This window comes from Tauraco erythrolophus, chromosome 7, assembly GCF_009769465.1.
Source record: "Tauraco erythrolophus isolate bTauEry1 chromosome 7, bTauEry1.pri, whole genome shotgun sequence".
Lineage (NCBI taxonomy): Eukaryota > Metazoa > Chordata > Aves > Musophagiformes > Musophagidae > Tauraco > Tauraco erythrolophus.
In genome coordinates this window covers 65579853-65597921 of record NC_141471.1, presented here as the reverse complement: position 1 = coordinate 65597921, position 18069 = coordinate 65579853, and the positions used below count along the sequence as shown (strand labels likewise).

The window sequence follows — 18069 nt, the reverse complement described above, 5'->3', positions numbered from 1 at the left end:
TTTTATAATAAAATTCATGTTGTGCTCTACACTTTAGCCTCTACCACATGGTTTTGATTTGATTTATAGCCATCTGTTATGCCACATAAGTTTTTTAAAAAAAATGAAGTAGTGATTTACTATTGCAAGAAAACCACTGTGCTTCCTACACTGTCATTGATCAACTGTTTTTATCGACTTTGACCAATTGTTTTCACTCAGTCTACAGAACATCTTAAATGGATTTTTGGATTTGCCTGCCAGCTATGAAGGGGTTCTGTTGCGGGTGATACTGGGGCAAACAAGCATACGTTTTAACTATGAGAGGGAATCTGATGTAGGAAACTTGGGATTTGATGATTGTTGTGACATGATGAAATGATAACTTAAACTTACCGAGTTTCAGTTTGGTAGTAAAAACACTCAATATTTTGTGGATAATCTGTATGAAGGTTGAGTGTGTGTGTAAATCTGTATGTATTTACTCTTGGAATTGAAGCATCAGACCTGTCTCTCCAAGTCTTTGAACGTAATTCAGTTGTACGTTTTGACTCAGTCTTAATTTGAATACATGGGTCGAAGTGAATGATTCAGTTCTGCCACACAAGCAGTGATACTTGAATATTCAGAAAGAAAACCACAGCGTTGTTGAAGTAAAAGTTGCCTCATCATGCAGGTTGAACTATGGGAGTTCATTGGTCCAGCCAAATTTCTGTGTTTATGAAAGACAGGAAATCTATTTTCTTTTCCCTCCTGTTAACAAGCAGTGCTGTTAGTGATGCCTTCCTGGCTTTCAAGAGAGTGTCCATGTTCCTGACGGCTTTGTTGTCTTAGAAATTTGTTTGTGTTGGTTTTCTCTTGGTGGAACATTAAAATGGAAGATATCCTGGTGTATTGGATTTTACTTGATGAGGATGACTGTTAATTTGGAAAAAGATGCTTTCCCTGAGTATACAGGAGTTGAGATCTTATTTAAAGTGTGTCTGAAGGTATCAATAGATTGACTCAGTCAAGAGACCTCTCTGAAGATCTCATGCGTGGTTTCTGGTGAGATTATTCATTTTTGTCTAATTCCTGCTGCACCAGAAGTGCTGCACCATTCAGTTTTCTTGTGGCACTAATGCTGTAAAGAGGAAATGAGTAAACTCAATTTTCTTTCTTTTCTTAGTAACTTTTCTTACTTTTCTTTACAATCACTAAATTCCCTGTGGTAGCAAATCCTTATGCTTTACTGAGTCATATATCCCCAAACATACTTGGTATAGCGTAATAGATTTGAAAGATGCCTTTTGGGCCTGTCCTCTGGACGAGGGATCCAGAGATTATTTTGCTTTTGAGTGGGAGGATCCCGAAACGGGATGAAAACAACAATTAAAATGGACTGTGCTACCACAGGGGTTTACAGAATCACCAAATCTATTTGGACAAACTTTAGAAAAAATATTAGAAAATTTCACACTACCAAACGGGGTAAAATTAATACAATATGTAGATTTATTAATAGCAGGAGAAACTGAAGAGGAGACCTGAGAAACCACTATTAAATTGTTAAACTTTTTAGGAGAAAAGGGACTAACGGTGTCCCGATCGAAGTTACAGTTCATAGAAGAGGAAGTGAAGTACTTAGGACATTGGATAAGTAAGGGAAAGAAGAAGTTAGATCCTGACAGGGTATCTGGGATTTTATCCTTAACACCCTCACAAACTAAAAAAGAAATTTGGCAAATATTAGGATTACTAGGATATTGTGGACCACGGCTTGAAAGTTACAATGAAAAGGTAAAATTTTTATATGAAAAATTGACTAATAGCCAACTTAAGTGGTCTACAGAAGATGACAAAAAATTTGAAGAAATAAAAAACACATTAATACAAGTGCCTGTATTGAGCCTCCCAGATCTAGAAAAGCCTTTTTATCTTTTTGTGAATACATTAAACCAGACAGCATATGGAGTTCTTACTCAGGACTGGGCAGGAATCAAATAACCAGTGGGATATTGTTCTGAGTTACTTGATCCAGTAAGTAGAGGATGGCCTGCTTGCCTCCAAGCTTTGGTTGCTACAGCACTACTAATAGAAGAAGCCAGGAAGATTACTTTTGGTGCTCCTTTAAAGGTATACACACCCCATAATGTTAGGAGTGTGTTACAACAAAAAGCAGAAAAATGGTTAACAGATAGCTGGATCCTAAAATATGAAGCAATATTAATTGATTCCCCTGACCTAGAGCTGAGGGTGACCTCTGCTCAAAGCCCAGCACAATTTCTGTTTGGAGAACCATCAGAAGAATTACAACTTAATCATTTAGAAGTAATTGAAACCCAGACTAAAGTAAGACCAGATTTAAAGGATACTGAATTAGAAAAAGGAGAAGTATTGTTTGTAGACGGCTCCTCCCGAGTAGTGGAGGGAAAAAGAAAATCTGGGTACGCAATAATTAATAAGAACTTAGAACTGGTGGAGTCAGGACCCCTGAGTCCATCATGGTCAGCTCAGGCTTGTGAGCTGTATGCCCTATGTAAGGCCCTGGATTTACTAAAAGGAAAAAGTGGGACCATATTTACAGACTCCAAATATGCATATGGGGTGGTTCACACTTTTGGAAAAATCTGGGAAGAAAGGGGTTTAATTAATACTCAGGGGAGGAATCTTATACATCAAGAATTAATAATAAAAATTTTAAAAGCATTAAGGGAACCAACGGAAGGAGCAGTGGTACATGTGAGGGGACACCAAAAGGGATTAGATTATCGAACCAGAGGAAATAATTTGGCAGATAAAGAGGCCCACGAAGCAGCCTTGAGGACTCAGATCGCTAAAATTAATGTTGTACAAACAAAGGAAGATATCAGCGATGAAAAACAAGGAGAGAGAGAGAGAGAAGAAGTTTACTCCTGAGGAACAAACGAAATTGGAAATAATAGGGGCTAAATTAGAACACGGGAAATGGACACTGCCCGACGGGTGAGAAATGTTGCCAAAAGCTTATGCCAGACAAATACTGGAACGCTTGCATGCACAAACACATTGGGGAACATGTGTGTTTTGGCATTAAGTGATCACTTCCTTAAACAATTCAGCTGTATTGGAATTTTTGAAATAACAAAACAAATCACACAAAACTGTTTAACTTGCAAAAAGATAAGAAAGTGTTTCGACAAGTGGCTTCAGGAGGAAGAAAAATCGCTTACAGACCTTTCGAGAGAATGCAGATTGATTTCACTGAATTGCCCAAGGTGGGAAGAACAAAACATTGGTTAGTAACAGTAGATCGTTTAACACGGTGGGTAGAAGCTTACCCTGTAGCACGAGCTACAGCACAGATGGTGGCAAAAATTTTGTTAGAACACTTGATACCTCGATATGGGATAATCCAGTACATCGATTCTGATCAAGGCACACACTTCACTTCTGAAATAATAAAACTGTTACGCCAATCGTTAGGTATTCAATGGGAGTACCACACTCCGTGGCATCCACAAAGTTCGGGAAAGGTGGAAAGGATGAATCAAACAATAAAACAACAATTAGCTAAATTAATGAGTGAAACTCAAATGCCTTGGACAAAGTGCTTACCTTTGGTACTTTTAAATATAAGAACAAAACCACACAGTGAAACTGGATTATCACCATATGAAATGTTATATGGTATGCCTTATTCCCAAGGAATGCCCTTGGGAAATAATGTAATTGAAGATCATAATATTCAAAAATATATAATCACTATTGGAAAAAGATTAAAAGAGCTAAGAGAAATGGGAATGATAGCTCAAACACCGCCTTTAGGGTTTGCAATTCACCAAATAAAACTGGGAGATAAAGTTTTGATAAAAACGTGGAAGGAAGAAACCTTATCTCCCCTCGGGGAAGGACCTTTTCTTGTTTTGTTAACCACAGAGACGGCTGTGAGAACTGCTGAAAAAGGACAGACGCACGGGTCGCAAGTGAAAGGTCCAGTGAAGGAGTGGAAAATAACATCAGAACCAGGAGAAACTAAGCTTACCTTCAGAAGAACTTAAAGGGACCTCCACCGAAGGAATATAAGCTAAGTTACTGTGGGAATTTTGTAACAGTAACTCCAATAAAGCTCAGCAGGAGGTCATATTTCTATAAGCCTCTGGAGAGGAGGTGGCACTCCTGCCTGTTCATTGTTTAAATGATGTTGTTTGTTTGTTAGGGTTAAGTGTTCAGCGTGTTCAAAGTATATTTACATAATAGTTCAAGCTTTTCGGTATAATATACCAATTAAAAAAGAGCTAACCTTGTAACCCTGCAGATGCTAAAAAGGACCACCCCTTCCAGATTAAGGAAGAGGGCAAGACTGGATAGGGAACCAGTGGTGCAGCTTAGAAGGTCTGCCAAGGGCTGCAACCCCTTCGGGCTGTGACCGCCAACCACTATGGCCCTTACCAGACCTCTTCTGACCCTATTTGGGGTGAGTTTCTTGACTCAGGCTGCAGCAAACAACTGCAGCCGATGTGTGGTCACTACCAGAAGGGGACGGGTAAGCTCCCAAACCTTGGTATGTCATACTGCTTATGATTGCAAAACTCAGAAAATAGGGAGCTGCATTTATAACCTAACTCAATATGATTTATGAATCCAAAACAATGGGAAGACCAGGACGTAAAAATGGGACTGTTAATTTATGGACCTGGGGAAGATCCGGGAGTTGTTTTATACACAATAATTAAAGAAAAGACAAGGGAATCAATACAGCACAGATTACTATTCAACTCATTCTATCATGAAATGGAGACAGGAGTAAAATATGAAATTCCCACAATAGCTAAAAATGTTTGTAAATCTTGCTGAGAATATTGCTAAATCATTAAATGTAACTAATCATTATGCTTGCGGTGGGACAAATCAAGGTGAACGATGGCCATGGGGGGTCATGGAAGGCAACAGAAGTAACTCCCAAATATGGACAACAGTGGAAAAGGGAAATAGGAAACAACAATGGGTACTTCAAACAAGTATAACTGGGAGGAGTTGCTGGCAAAATCTGAAGGATAACAGAAAACAAGTAGGTAACCTGGAGTGTGAGGGAGGTTACCTATGGAATAAAACTTGGAATAATTGGAATAAGTGGGGAAACCCACTGGAAATGAACGAATATACCAAATGGGTGGCCAGCTCCTGAAGGACATTATTGGATTTGTGGCAAATTAGCTTATACATTTTTGCCAAGGAATTGGGCAGGGTCCTGTGTATTAGAAACTATAAGACCCAGTTTTTTCCTGTTACCCATAAATCGGGGAGAACGGTTAGGAGTTCAAGTACATACAGAAGCCAGTGAGTTAAGAAAAAGACGCTATCAGCAGAGCTTGCAAACTGGAAAGATAATGAATGGCCACCTGAGAGAATCATTGCTTATTATGATCCAGCTACATGGGCAGAAGAGGGATCCTGGGACTACAGAACCCCAATATATATGCTTAATAGAATAATAAGATTACAAGCCGTAGTGGAAATAGTGGTAAATTAAACCGGAGATGCACTTGGATTAATTGCAAAACAAAATACTAAGATGAGAACTGCTTAGTATCAAAATTGCTTAGCTCTAGATTATTTACTGGCACGAGAAGGAGGTGTTTGTGGAAAGTTTAACCTTAGTAATTGTTGTTTAGAGATCGATGACGAAAGAAATGCTGTAATTGAACTCGTAAAAGAAATGAAGAAAATTGCACATGTCCCAGTTCAAACTTGGAATGGAATCAATCTAGGAGGATTATGGGAAAACTTTATGGGTGGTAATTGTTTTTTTAAGATTGGGATAGTTATACTGGGGATATGTGGAGGATTATTAATAATTCCATGCTTAATACCTTGTTTTACTAGACTAATACATTCAGTTGTGCAAGGAATGCAGATATCCATAGTACCTGCTGATCCAGAACCGGGAAAGGAGAAGACCCATTCCTTGATGGTAACAAAAACAAAAGAAGATCCAAAATTAACACCAATTCGGCAAGTGCTGACCTGATTGGAAACAGAAACACAAATCAATACCATAAAAAAGAAGATGGGGAATTGTGATATGTGTACATTTGATTCGTGTCAATATGGAGCAACGCTGGGGCAGCACAGTGAAGTGTGATCTTCTCTGTGCAGGTGACCTTTAACCATTTTTTCCTCTCTCCTTGCATAGCCACAGGTTTTGGGGAAGCAGGACGGCACGTGTGTGCGTGGTTCCCATCTCTTAAAGGGGCCACCTGGTATTCTGGTGTGCCAGCCGCACGGTGCCGGGCAGGCAGAAGCCTGTAAAGCGCATGCGGGAATGTTGTTGCGAACCGTCTAGTTCTGAGCAGGAGAGATCCGGTACAGCGCACGCGTGGAGTTTTGGGGTCACCCTCAGGACGAGCCGAGGAAGACTACTGACTTCATCCCATGACCACCCAACCGAAGTCGGGAAGACCCCAAGAAACAAAGGGAGTGTGCGCAGGAGGGGATGTGCCTCATTTGCATGGACTTACCCCTTCATTAATATGAAATAGTCGTGAAATATAAGCCTGGGACCGGAAGTGCACAGGTGTGCGTGCAAGGGGGTGGTAATTGTGTGCGTACGGCACCCAGCGCTGTTTTGTTTTACCTTTTATTCTTTTAAGTTTATGAAGCGCTGTTTGCTCGCCCTTATTCGTTTATTAAATTATAAATTTTGGTTGAAATCCTGTTTTGGGACTCAGTCATTCATAACACCACCCTCTGCAGGCACTGTGCTCCAGAAGAGCCTGGTGGGCAGCCCCTGGTGACCCAAGGGAGGTGGTTACCTTCCCTGCAGTGTGCTCTCTCTGCATGGCGCTGGGGTGGGGACCGTCCACTCGAGTGGACAACCCCTTCCCTCCAGGGTGAGGAACTACCCCACTCTTTGCTTTGCCCATACCAGACCTGGAAGATACCTTGCAGTTCCTCGCTCACTCTGGAGGCAGGAAGGCTGAGCACCACCCTCTCCATGTGGTCCATGGCTTGCACAGTCTGCAAGGAAGACAAAGATTTGTAGCAGGGTTTCCTGCTGTCCCTCTCACCCCAAGGAGATGGATGAGAAATCCCAGAGCCAAGAGAGGACTCCCACGCTGCCTCATGGTGCCTGGGAGAGAGCCAAGGGCCGACAATCTGCTGCGGTGCAGGCCCGTTGGACGGGGATGAAGGCAGGAGGGGGGAAAGCGAAGCTGAGTCCCTGTCCTGCCTTGGCTCTCTGGCCATACGGCAGCACGGGGTGGCCAGGGAGCAGCCCGGAGGGGCCGGGGGCTCCTGGAGCTCCCCCAGCCATTACTGCACTGTAGGGGACAACGCGGAAACACAAAACACTGTCTTCTGGAGGAAGCTAAAAGACCCTCCTGAAGCAGGCGTGTAAGAGGCTTTTCTCTTTGCCCTCCAGCACATTCTCCACTGAGCTGCAAAGAGAGAGAGGGGCCAGTGGGACACTGGTGCTGGGAGCAGTGCCTCGAAGCTTCATGCAAGTGGACTAAGACCTCTGGGGGAGGGGTCACAGGAGGGATGGGCAAGTACCTCAATTCGCTGATGGCCCTCATGGCTCGCTCCAGCAGTAGTGTGCCATGTCTCCCTGGCCTCCTCTTCTATCAGCACCTGCAGAGCACAGCTGGGATGGCACCTGGCAGCTGCCAGCGCCCAGGGCCACCAGACCCTTGCCCTGCCCACACGCTGTCCTCACAGGGAGCCGGTGCCGGGAGGCCTTGCCCCTTTCCCCAGAGCCTCCATGTGTCCCCTCACCTCGATATTCTCAACCAGATTGTATTCCTGGCAGAAGACATCCAAGCCCTGGGACAAGCCATGGTGCCTGGCGTTTTCGCACAGGATGCAGATTCTGTTAAGGAACGGTAACTTCTGGCCCTCCTCCTGGCAGCCGGCAGACAGAGACAAACAGGGAGCGTGAGAGGGAGGACACGCGGCCAGTGGGACCGGAGCACTGGAGGCGCCGTGCCATGTGGGAGCCCTGGCAGAAGCAGCTCTGCCCAGGCAGCACCCCCAGCAGCAGAGCCCGTCAGCGGGCGCCGGCACCGCGCGGCTGAAATGGCGGCAATTACCCTTTGTGGGCTGCTGACAAAGGCCTGGATGAACTCCACGGTTTCCTGTTCCATCTCGTACACTGGTAGCCACCAGGTACTGAAGAAAGCAGGAGTGCCGGGACGGCTGTAGAGAAGGTCCAGTGGCAGGAGAGCAGAGGAAGGAGCTCTGCCCTCCATCCAGCCCCGCACCCGCTCCCCCGGCTCCTTCTTCCCGCGTGCATCAGGGCCAGAGGGTGCTCAGCAAGTGGCTGCAATGCTGGAGCCCAGTGCAGTGGGGAATTCCCTTGCAGACGGGCAGGAAAGGTGCCCATCCCACGGCACCACCGCCTCCTGCCGGCCCAGTTGCCTCTCGCTACCTGGCACTGGGGCACTCCTGGGGTGCCCCCAGGGCCCCTTTGCCCTCGTGTCCCCATCGCTCTTGCCTGTTTCCCAGAGCCTGTTTGACTCTTCTGAACAGCAGTGAAGCTGCTCCTTTTGTGCCCTTCAGCAATCCCTAGGGATTTCTAGGGCAGGCAGCAGAGGAGGGATGCTTTTCTGGTGCTTGCTGCCTTACTGCGCGCAGAAGCTCTCACTCGAGGTTTCACACTGTGCGACCGACTCTGGAGGGCGTGGAGGAGGAGGAGGACACCTGCCCGAGGAGACAGCCGGCTGTGCTGCTGCAGCTGCGTGGAGAGCTGATCCCGGGGCGCTCTGCTGTTGGGGTTAGGGTTAGGATTAAGATTAGACTGTGCTGGCCCTGGTGCCTGAAGAAGCAGCCAAACGCCGGGCAGGGCAGCAAGAGGAAGGAACACTTTGGATGGTGGCCCAGGAAGGAAACGGACATCCCGCCGGCCGGAAGCAGAGGCCATGGCACAGCGGGGCTGCCTGTGTCTCTTGGCCATTGATTAAAGACTGTGGAACTTCACGTGCTGTTTGAGCTCTTCTTCCCCATCCCGCCTCGCCCTGCTGTCCCCCGGCCTCCAAAGACCCCTGGCAGGGCTGCACGTGCCCTCTGGAGCCGTGCTGTTTCCCAGGCGGTGGAGTGGCCGTGCGGCGCTCGGGAGGTTGGCAGCTCTTGACTTGTAACTGCTTGGGCACAGTTGTACCTGGGTGTGGGGGCCCTTCACATCACTTGCTTTCATTTCTCTTTTCTATGGTTTTTCTGTGGCTTTTCTGTTTCTCTCATCTTCCACTTCTGCTGTGCTTATGAAAGCATTTTCATGTTGACTCACCAGCTCGCTTGCTTCTACTCTCCGTTTTCTCTTCCACAGGGTTAATGCTCAGCACCGTGGCATCCCACCGTCTTTCCGTCAGTCGCTCTTGGTGATGAGCTCCACTCCCCTCTCCCATTCCATGTCCTGACTCTGGGACAGTCTCGTAAAGAACGACAACGGCGGAGGGAAATCCATGGCTGGGTTTCATACTGGGGGACGCCTCCCACTGGATCAGGGCGCTCAAAGCCTCGTCCAGCTCTCGAGCACTGCCAGGGCTGGGGCAGCCACAGCTGCTCCGAGGAGTTGCCAACTGGCTGAGGCAGAATAGAGGAAGACGCCCAGCTAGAAGAGACACTTCCAGGAAAGTCAAACTGTTTGTCGTGCCCAAAAGGAACGGCCCCTTCCCTCTCCACAAAACGTCCTTCTTCCTTCACGTTACTCGGGAGAGAATTGAACTTTATTCTCAGAAATGTAGGTCCTTCAAGGAAAGACGTAATCTCTCTGGGAGGATTCCAGAGGAGAGACAGTTTACAGAAATAAGAGGCTCCCCCGGTCTCTTACTGGTTTTGCTTCCCTGCAGCTTTAAGCTGAGACATCTTGTAGGCAGAAAGGTGAAAGGCCTCGTTAGCAAAACTGCTGGAGCCAGGAAAAAAATCCATCTACAAAAGCAGAAGAACAGGCACTTCTTCATGGCAGCACGGGGGGTGGCTCCGTCCAAACGTGTCCCCCTCAGCATCAAAATCCATAGCTTTTTAGACACTCATTTTGTTGAATCATCATTACCAAAGTTCTTTTACATAACATTGCATATTATTTTTGCTCTTAAATTAGACTTTTATAGATAAGCTTATCAAAACTCTTACCCTGTAACAGTCATTGGTTAATTTTCCTTCACTCCACTGATTGGTACTCTTGGTATTTCAATCAAGATGGGAAGGAGTAAGGGGGTTTCCAAGCAGCATAGCTGATGTTCATGACAGTTCCCTTAGTTTCTGAAAACAAAACATAGAAAGATGCAGTAGCTGAGTGATGAGATATCCATGGTCTAAAAAAATACAGAGAAAAAACCCCAGACCCCTCTGACAGCCCCCAGACCCATCGTAGATATCCCCAGATCTTTTCAGACCCATTATACACCGCCCCAGCGCTGTCCTAGAGCCCCCATAAACCCAGACCCATTCTACACCCCCCCAGGCCTATCCTAGAGCCTCCAGACCCCTCCTACAACCCTCAGACCCATCCTGGATACCCCCAGATCCCCCCACACCCATTCTACACTCCCCGGGCTTATCCTAGAGCCCTCAGACCCCTCTTACAGACTCCAGACCCATCCTAGAGACCCCAGATCCGCCCAGATCTATTCTCTACCCCGCCAGGCCTATCCTACAGCCCCCAGACTCTTCCTACAGCCCCTAGATCACCCCAGACCAATTCTACACCAGATCAGCCATTGTCACTCAACAACGAAGAGGTTAAAACTTTTGTGTAAGAATTTCATGAGGGGTTTAGTAGGCTGTAGGTGATTTACACACACCTAAAGAAACTAACAAGATGAGCATCCTTGAAACTGCCAGGAGGGATTAGAAGGGAGACTCTTTATCCAGAACTGTCTGCCCTTGGAAGGAATATCCCAGAGAACGGATAAACTTTGTTCTCATGTTTTTCTGAGCTGTGAACATGCCCAGCCGTCATGTGGGGAAAAGGGAATTCCAGCTGGGTGAGATGGTGACCACCGACTCAGGGACTGCCTGCCCTAAACATACCCCAGACCCAAAAGAAAGGGGTGGAGGAAGAGAACTGAGCGTGGGAAGGAATTTACATGTAAAGCGAGAAAAAATTAACCAATTGTTGACGAGAATAACAATGACTACGGCAACATGTTATGAACACGCATGGTCGCAGTGTGTAACTAAGCTTCTGTCCAGAAGCCAGGTGTGTGTGCCAGCAACAGGGATCTCCCGTGCACCCGGCACTGCAATAAAGAATGCCGCTTTCTACAACTCAAAAATGTCTGGGAAAGTTTGATTTCAGTTGCATCGACTTTTCAGGTATCCGGCCCCCAGCCCGAACCCCCCGCCAGCCACCGGGTGCACCCACCGGCGCCTGCACTCACAGTGCCCCCGCCGCGCTCCCCCTCCCCTGCTCGCCACCTCGCCCACGGCGAGCCCGCCCCCCCCCCGCCCGCAGCAGCGGTGCCGCCCCGGGACGGACGGCGGGAGCGACTTTAGGACCCAGCGGCGCCCTGCGGGCTGCTGCCCGGGCCGGAGCGGGCAGTCCCGGCGCCGCGCGGCCCGTGCCCGGGGCCGAGTCGCTGCCCCGCCGTGACCGAGCCCCGAGCCCCGTGCCCCGAGCCCCGCTCCCGCCTTTCTCACTCACTCGCTCTCCCGCGCCGCTGCGCGCGCGCCCCCTCCCGCCCCGCCGCGGCTGAGAAGCGAACGGACACGGCGGGGGGGGGGGGGGGGGGGGCAGAGGCCGCGCACGGCGGGAGAAGAGGGAAAATCCCACCGGCCCCAAACCCGAACCTTCTCCCACAGACCCCAGCCCCCCGCCTACCTCCGCGCCGGCCGCTCCGCGCCGCCCGCCCCCGGGCCGCCCGCCCTGCCCCGCTGCTGAGCGCGGCGCCGCCGTGACGAGACCCGCCGCCCGCTCCCCGCGGGAGGGGCTCTGGCGGCGGCGGGGGGCGCGCGCCTGCGCAGTGCGCGCGGCTGACGGACACCGCCCCCCCCCCCCCGGGCCGCTGAGCGGGGTCGGGCCCGCCGGCGCTGCGCGTGCGCGACAGCGGAGGCGGGAGGGGGGAGTGTCTGGGCGCGTGCGTGTCGCGGGGCGGTGGGTGCGCGGCGGCGTCTGCGTGATGTGTTTGTTTGAAATAAAAAGTCGCATAAAATAGAGAGGTGGCAAGGGGCAAAGAAAAACCCGCCGAGACAGGCACCGCCTCCAGACTCGACACCCCCCGCACCCGCCCGCCCCGCAGAACCGAAACCAAACGCCGGTGGGCGCCGGGACCCGGCCCGGGAACGGGGCGCCCGGCCCGGGAATCTCCCGGCGGAGGGAAACCCGCGCCGGGCCCGCCGGTCGGAGCGGGGGTGTGTTGGGGGCAGGGGGGCAGGCGGGGCGCAGGGGCTGTCGGGCTGTCCTGCTGTTTGCACTGAAATTTGTAAAGAAACGGAAATTTCATTAAAAATTAGAGATCGGTGGGGAAAAAAATTTTCCTGTGCCTGAAATCCCCCAGCGCCGCCCTCCTGTGCTCGGTCTCCTCTCCACCATGGCCCTCAGATCTCCTCACAGAATCTCAGACTCCCTCAAAACGCCTCATGATGCTACCATAGACATTCACAGACCCCCCCATACCCTTCAGGGAGCCCCCTAAACTCTTCACAGAGTCTGAAACTACCTCATAACACCTCAATATGCTTGAAGGGATGTTAATAGACCTGAAAAACCTCAAACCCCCTCACAGACTCTCAAACTCGCTGATAACTGCTCAGGATGCTGCAATAGACATTCAGACCCCCAAAACCTCTGAGGGAGCCCCCCAAACCTATAGGACAGCCCTTAAAATCCCTCAGGCAGCCTCCAACACCCCCCATGGACTCTCAGACTCCTTCAAAACGCCTCACAATGCTGCAATAGATGTTCGGAGACTCCCAAAACAGACGACCAAGACCGGTCCCGTCCCGGACTAACGATCCCAAAACAGATGATTCCAACACCGCAATCCCGGCTGAGTGAGAGGCCCGAGAAAAGAGGGAGAGAGAAAGAGCACTCCGAGAGTCCGAGAGTGAGAGCCTCAGAAGGGCAAAAACTTGTGGAATCATACACACAGTTACCGTTGGGGCCCGGCCTTGATGATTTAAACCTGTGTTATTGAAGAAGCTGGAAAACACCGATAAAGAGGATGAGAAAGAAAAGGGAGTGTGAGCAGCTGGTGCAGGGAGTGTGAGAAGCCAGCACAGGAGTGCGAGAAGCTGACATGGGGAGTATAGGAAGATGATATAGAGTGTGTGAGAAAATGATGTTTCATTTAGCAGGTGAAAAATAGCCCCTTTTTAGGCATAGCCAATAGTAAAGTTAAAATAGGTGCGTGCACTGTTGTTTGTAACCAATCACAGCTGGGTGAGGGGCACGTGGACACATCGTGGCCGGAGTAATAATCTATAAAAGCTGCCTGTAAAATAATAATAAAGGTCACTCTGCTCTCACATCTACGGAGTCCGTGCATTTAGCCGCCGCGAAAACTCTTCTTTCTGGTTAACCCTCCTCTTTATATTGGACATGATGATGCACGTTATGAAATACTTCATTGGCCAGTTTGGCCCTCAATGCAAAGTCTAAGTTCAGATCACAAGGGGAGTTGTGGGCCCCCTATCCTGGCCATGTTCCCCCCTATCCTGTTGTCCTCCTGCACGCTGGCACGAACACGGCAGCTGGAAAGTCCTTGAGGCCTCAGTGCCAACCACAAACACCAGTGCGCTGCCAGCGTTCTCAGAGCAAGCCCCAGACTAAAACCAAACCACGGAGCTCTTCTGGCTGCTGAAAAGAAGAGCTGACTCTGTCCTAGCTGGAACCAGGGCACAGATGACACAGGCTGGATGCAAAACACAGGCGCGTCTACCTGAGAACATCCAGACCAGGACCACCGCCACTCTGCCTGTGCTGGTACACCCTCTGTGATCTTGCTTGACTCTCCTTTTGGATAGACTGAACAGACAGAGGGCTCCAGGACATCAGCCTACCCTGGTTATTTTTGCCCCCTGGCAAGGGGGGGACCTACCCTGGTTATTTTTGCCCCCTGGCTCCCAGGTTTGTCAAGCCTGAGAAGAGACTGGGGGTTCAGGTGCTGCTAGTTGGGTCACCTGGGACTTCCCTGGCATTACTGATGTGGTTTCCTGGGCACTGCTGTCCCTGCCAGATCCCCCTCCCCAAAATGACCCCAACTCTTCCTTCAACCATCTGTGAAGTGTGACCACCTCTCGCATCAATGCCCCTTAACTCTCCGTCGGATCTGGCTGTTCCTTATGGCACTGTAACTTCTGCCAGCTTCTCACTCTCTTTCCCATGCTCAGGCGTTTCTCTCGTCATGCTCAGTAGTTTCCCACAGTCTGTTCCATGAGCTCAGGCGTACACCAGGCCTTCATCATCAGCTCATCTGCCTTAGTGTGTACCCCCATGTGTGCATGTCACATCGTTTTTCCCATCCTCGTCCTATCCTCCATGTGCCAGTCTGCTTCATCCCATGGTGGCTCTGGGCACCCTCCTCTCTGACCACGCGCTTTCAGCCCTTCGGAGTGACTCTTGCCCTTTGTGCCCACCTGCAGCCTCATCCTGCAGGTGCCGGCCGTGGCATTCCTTGCCACACCCAGGAGACTGAACTCAACAGAAGCGTGGTTTGCTGTGAAAAGTGGCAACTTTATTTCAAGAACAAAGTCCCCTTCAACATTTGCGTGCCCCTAGAAGAGAGTGGGCAGGACAGAGCAGCCCGTTGCCACTGAGGCTGCCTTTGGATCAGCAGGCATTGCCCAGACCAAGTGGTCGTGGTCGCCTGCAGCCTGCCCTGGATCCTTTTCATCCTGCTGCTAAAGCCTTTTTTCCCCTTAGGAACTGCAAGTTGCAGCAGCAGAACGATGGAGTCCTTGGAGTTTCATGTCCAACCACAAACATCAACTTGCTATCAGCATTCTTCTCAGAGCAAGCCTCTGAGTAAAACCAAAACACGAGCTCTTCTAGCTGCTAAAAAGAAGAACTAACTCTGTCCCAGCTAAAACCAGGAAAGCGATGAAGGTCAAGACTGGCTGTAGCGTTGGAGCAGCTGTTACTGCCGGGCGCAGTCCCGTCTGTTCCAGGATCCAGTCATAAAAGTGCTGGGTGGAGGTGTAGACTCCGGGCCGTCTGGCTCTCGCACAGCCTATCCCCCAGCTGGTCACTCCAACGAGCCAGAAGTAGTTGGCACTCTTGTCTTTGCAGGCAAGAGGACCACCGCTGTCACCCTGCAGCGGAGGAGAGAGGAGTGAGGTGGTGTTGGTGGCCACCATCAGCACTAGGGTTGGCCGTCTCTCCCCAGCACCTGTCAGTGCTGCATTCAGTGCCCAGAAAGGCCCTGCTCGGGCGCTGGAGCCTACGGAACATTGTCTGGGAGCGGGGCGTGGGTCTGTACGTTAGGGCGATCTCTCCTCTCTGCACGGCCATCTGGGATGTGTGGAAGAGGGATGTTCCAGGATTGGGATCTGGAGCCGTGGACTGCCCCGAGCAGCGGCTGGGCTTTCTGGGCCTCTGGGACAAGGGGGGCACTGGGCAAGGACCTGCAGCTGGGGAAGGGGAGGTGAGCTCCAGAGCCGCGGGGACCCCGCAGTGGGAGGGTGACTTGCCGGGCAGAGCATGTGCCGGGGTACGTTTGGGCTGGGACAGGGCTGCCGGTGCTGCTGCTGGAGCTTGGCTTGTCACCAAGCCCCAGCAGCGACAAGGTCACACGCTCCTACCTGGCAGGTGTCGATGCCGCCCTCCGCGTAGCCAGCGCACACGTTGTGGCTGTGGACTTCCCCTCTGTACCATTGGCTGCTGTTGCAGAGCTTGGCATCGATGAGGCCGACCTTGGCCTCCTGCAGGACATCACTTGATCTTCCAACTGTGAGCACAGAAAGCAATTAGCACCCAGCAGCTCCTTGCCACTTCTCCTCCCCCGTCCGGGCAAACCCCTTCCCCAGGGCTTGGCTTTGCATCCTGAAGGCCCTGTCCCGGGTTTCCCTTCCGTCTAGCTTTGGGGAATGTCTCAGGATCATCTCTCCAGAGGCAAACGTCCCCCCAGCCTGGCTCTGGCTTTTGCCTCTGCGGTCAGGAAGCCCAACCCGTCTGCCCAGCGTGCCAAGCTTGCGCTCAGGACACGGCGCTTTTGGGGAACTCACATCTCGCGGTCGTGGCACCCCAACCACTGACATAGCAGGTGCTCAGCTGCGACACTCTCAGCGAGGCGTCGGGCACGCAGGCGAGCTGGACGTAGTAGCCGCACTGCACGGGCTGGTCCAGCTCCAGCAGCGCGATGTCGTTGCGCTCCGTGACGATCTTGTAGTGTTCGTGCACCAGCAGCCGCTTGATGTGGCGCACTTGGGTCTCGGGGCCCGGCTGACTCAAGCGGGTGGCCCCAACCACCACGCGCCAAGTCGTGATGTGCCTGGAAGGCGGATGGAGAGAGGGGTCAGAGGGAGCGGGGCCGCGTGCTGCAGCAGCCCAGCAGTTCCCTGCCTTCTGCTTCCCACGGGAGAGAGGAAAGCAGCGCACGGAGGCTGTGACTGCCCTCGCACGCCTGAGGCACAAGGGCTGCGGAGCTGGAGGCGTCTAGGAAGCCGTGGCAAGAGCCCAGCCTTCTCCTGAGCCATCTCTCAGCCGAGCTCGGGAGTGCCCAGGCACTGGGTGGACCGCAAGGAAAGGGGATGGGACGAGCACGTGGTGCTGCGGACAGGGCACCTGCTCTACTGTTGTGGGGATATGCCCATTCCCTGGTCCTCCTTACCTGGCCCTGACGAAGCAGTGAGCTGCCGTGAGGACCCACTGCGAGGTGATGAGGGACCCTCCGCATACGTGCCCCGTGCCGATTTTCGAAGGGTCCTGGATGCTGACGATCCAGGGCCAAGCTCCAGGCTGGGCATCTGTGCCACCCACCACGCGCGATGTCCCGGCGTAATAATCCATGGGCCGGAGCCCACAGGTCCTTCTGTAACAGAAGCTCGTTACTGCCCTGCTCCACGGCTTGCTGCTGCTCAGGCTGAAGGTCAGCCATCTCCCTCCCCACCAGGCGTTGCAGGGACAGCAGGAACCCCATGGGATGTGCGTCTGTCCGCCCCTGTTCCTGCTTTAGCCCCGCAGAGCAGTTGTGCCAGCAGCCTGGGTGCTGGCGAGGAGCCGAGGCTCCCAGGTGGGGCTTGGCAAGCCGTGGCGTGGCCACGGGGGACACGCAGGCCCCCTCCAGTGAGCCCCAGAAAGGTTGCCCAAGCTCCCTGCCAGAGCCTCGGGCCACTTACCCACAGTTGTCCCATGTGCCGTGCGCGGGCCAGCACAGGGCCAGCAGGACAAGGACGAGGAGCAGTTTCATGCTGCCACCACCACGTGTCAGCTGCAAGAACTGAGGGCAAGTCACCACCAGTGCTGCTGTGCTCCCCTTGCCCACGGTGCCCTTGGCCCTGGGGCTGTGATGTCACAGAGCCGCTGGTTCCGGCAACGGAATGAGGCAGGGTGGGCTCCTGGGGGAGGGGCAGGAGGGCAACATGGGGGTTCCGAGCAGGATGGGAGGCCGAAGGTGGGATCAGACACCCCATGAACGTGCTGTGCTCGCGGCTCTTGGGAGTGACGTGTGTGTGTACGTTTCACTCCTGAACATCCATCCTGATCAGCTGGAGAGGAAGACACGGACCGAGTGGTGCTTTCTGCATGCAGTGGGTGCTGGTGACGGTGCTGCTCCACCTGCATTATTCTGGTTTGCCATTCGTGCCAGCCAAGGCCGTGCCCATGTTCAGGAAGGTGATCGGCTCTTTGGAAAACAGACTGAGCCTCTTGTACCTGCCCATGGGAATGGCCGTCACATCCATTGGACTGAGACGGCAGAAACCTCCTGGAAGTGACAGTTCTCCCAGTTCAGCTCCAGCTCTTCTGCATGGAGACATTCTCTGGGAGGAACGGGCTGGATCGAGTGTGCAGAGAGTGCGCACACACACATGTGCACACACAGGCACATGCACACACACACACAGAGCATTCACAGAGGACACGCACAAACACGCTGTGCACGCGCACACGGCGTTCACACACAGGGTGCACGTGCACACACACGGGGTGCAGACACACGTGGGGTACAAACAGAAGGTGCGATGCACACTCAGAGG

At 51.7% G+C, this 18069-nt stretch overlaps 1 protein-coding gene across 1 annotated transcript in view; it reads right to left on the bottom strand.

Moving 5' to 3' along the window:
* The window catches only part of LOC147528472 (acrosin-like), a 43023-nt gene extending 25741 nt beyond the window's left edge, over window positions 1-17282 (bottom strand). The window contains exons 1-7 of the mRNA XM_086615184.1: window positions 17212-17282; window positions 16704-16901; window positions 16099-16364; window positions 15676-15821; window positions 14948-15186; window positions 9221-9516; window positions 6882-6957 (exon numbers count right to left, since the gene is read on the bottom strand). Of these exons, the coding sequence (XP_086471310.1) occupies window positions 6882-6957; window positions 9221-9516; window positions 14948-15186; window positions 15676-15821; window positions 16099-16364; window positions 16704-16901; window positions 17212-17282 (1292 nt within the window). The remainder of the gene's footprint in view (window positions 1-6881; window positions 6958-9220; window positions 9517-14947; window positions 15187-15675; window positions 15822-16098; window positions 16365-16703; window positions 16902-17211) is intronic.
* Between the last annotated feature and the right edge of the window lie 787 nt (window positions 17283-18069).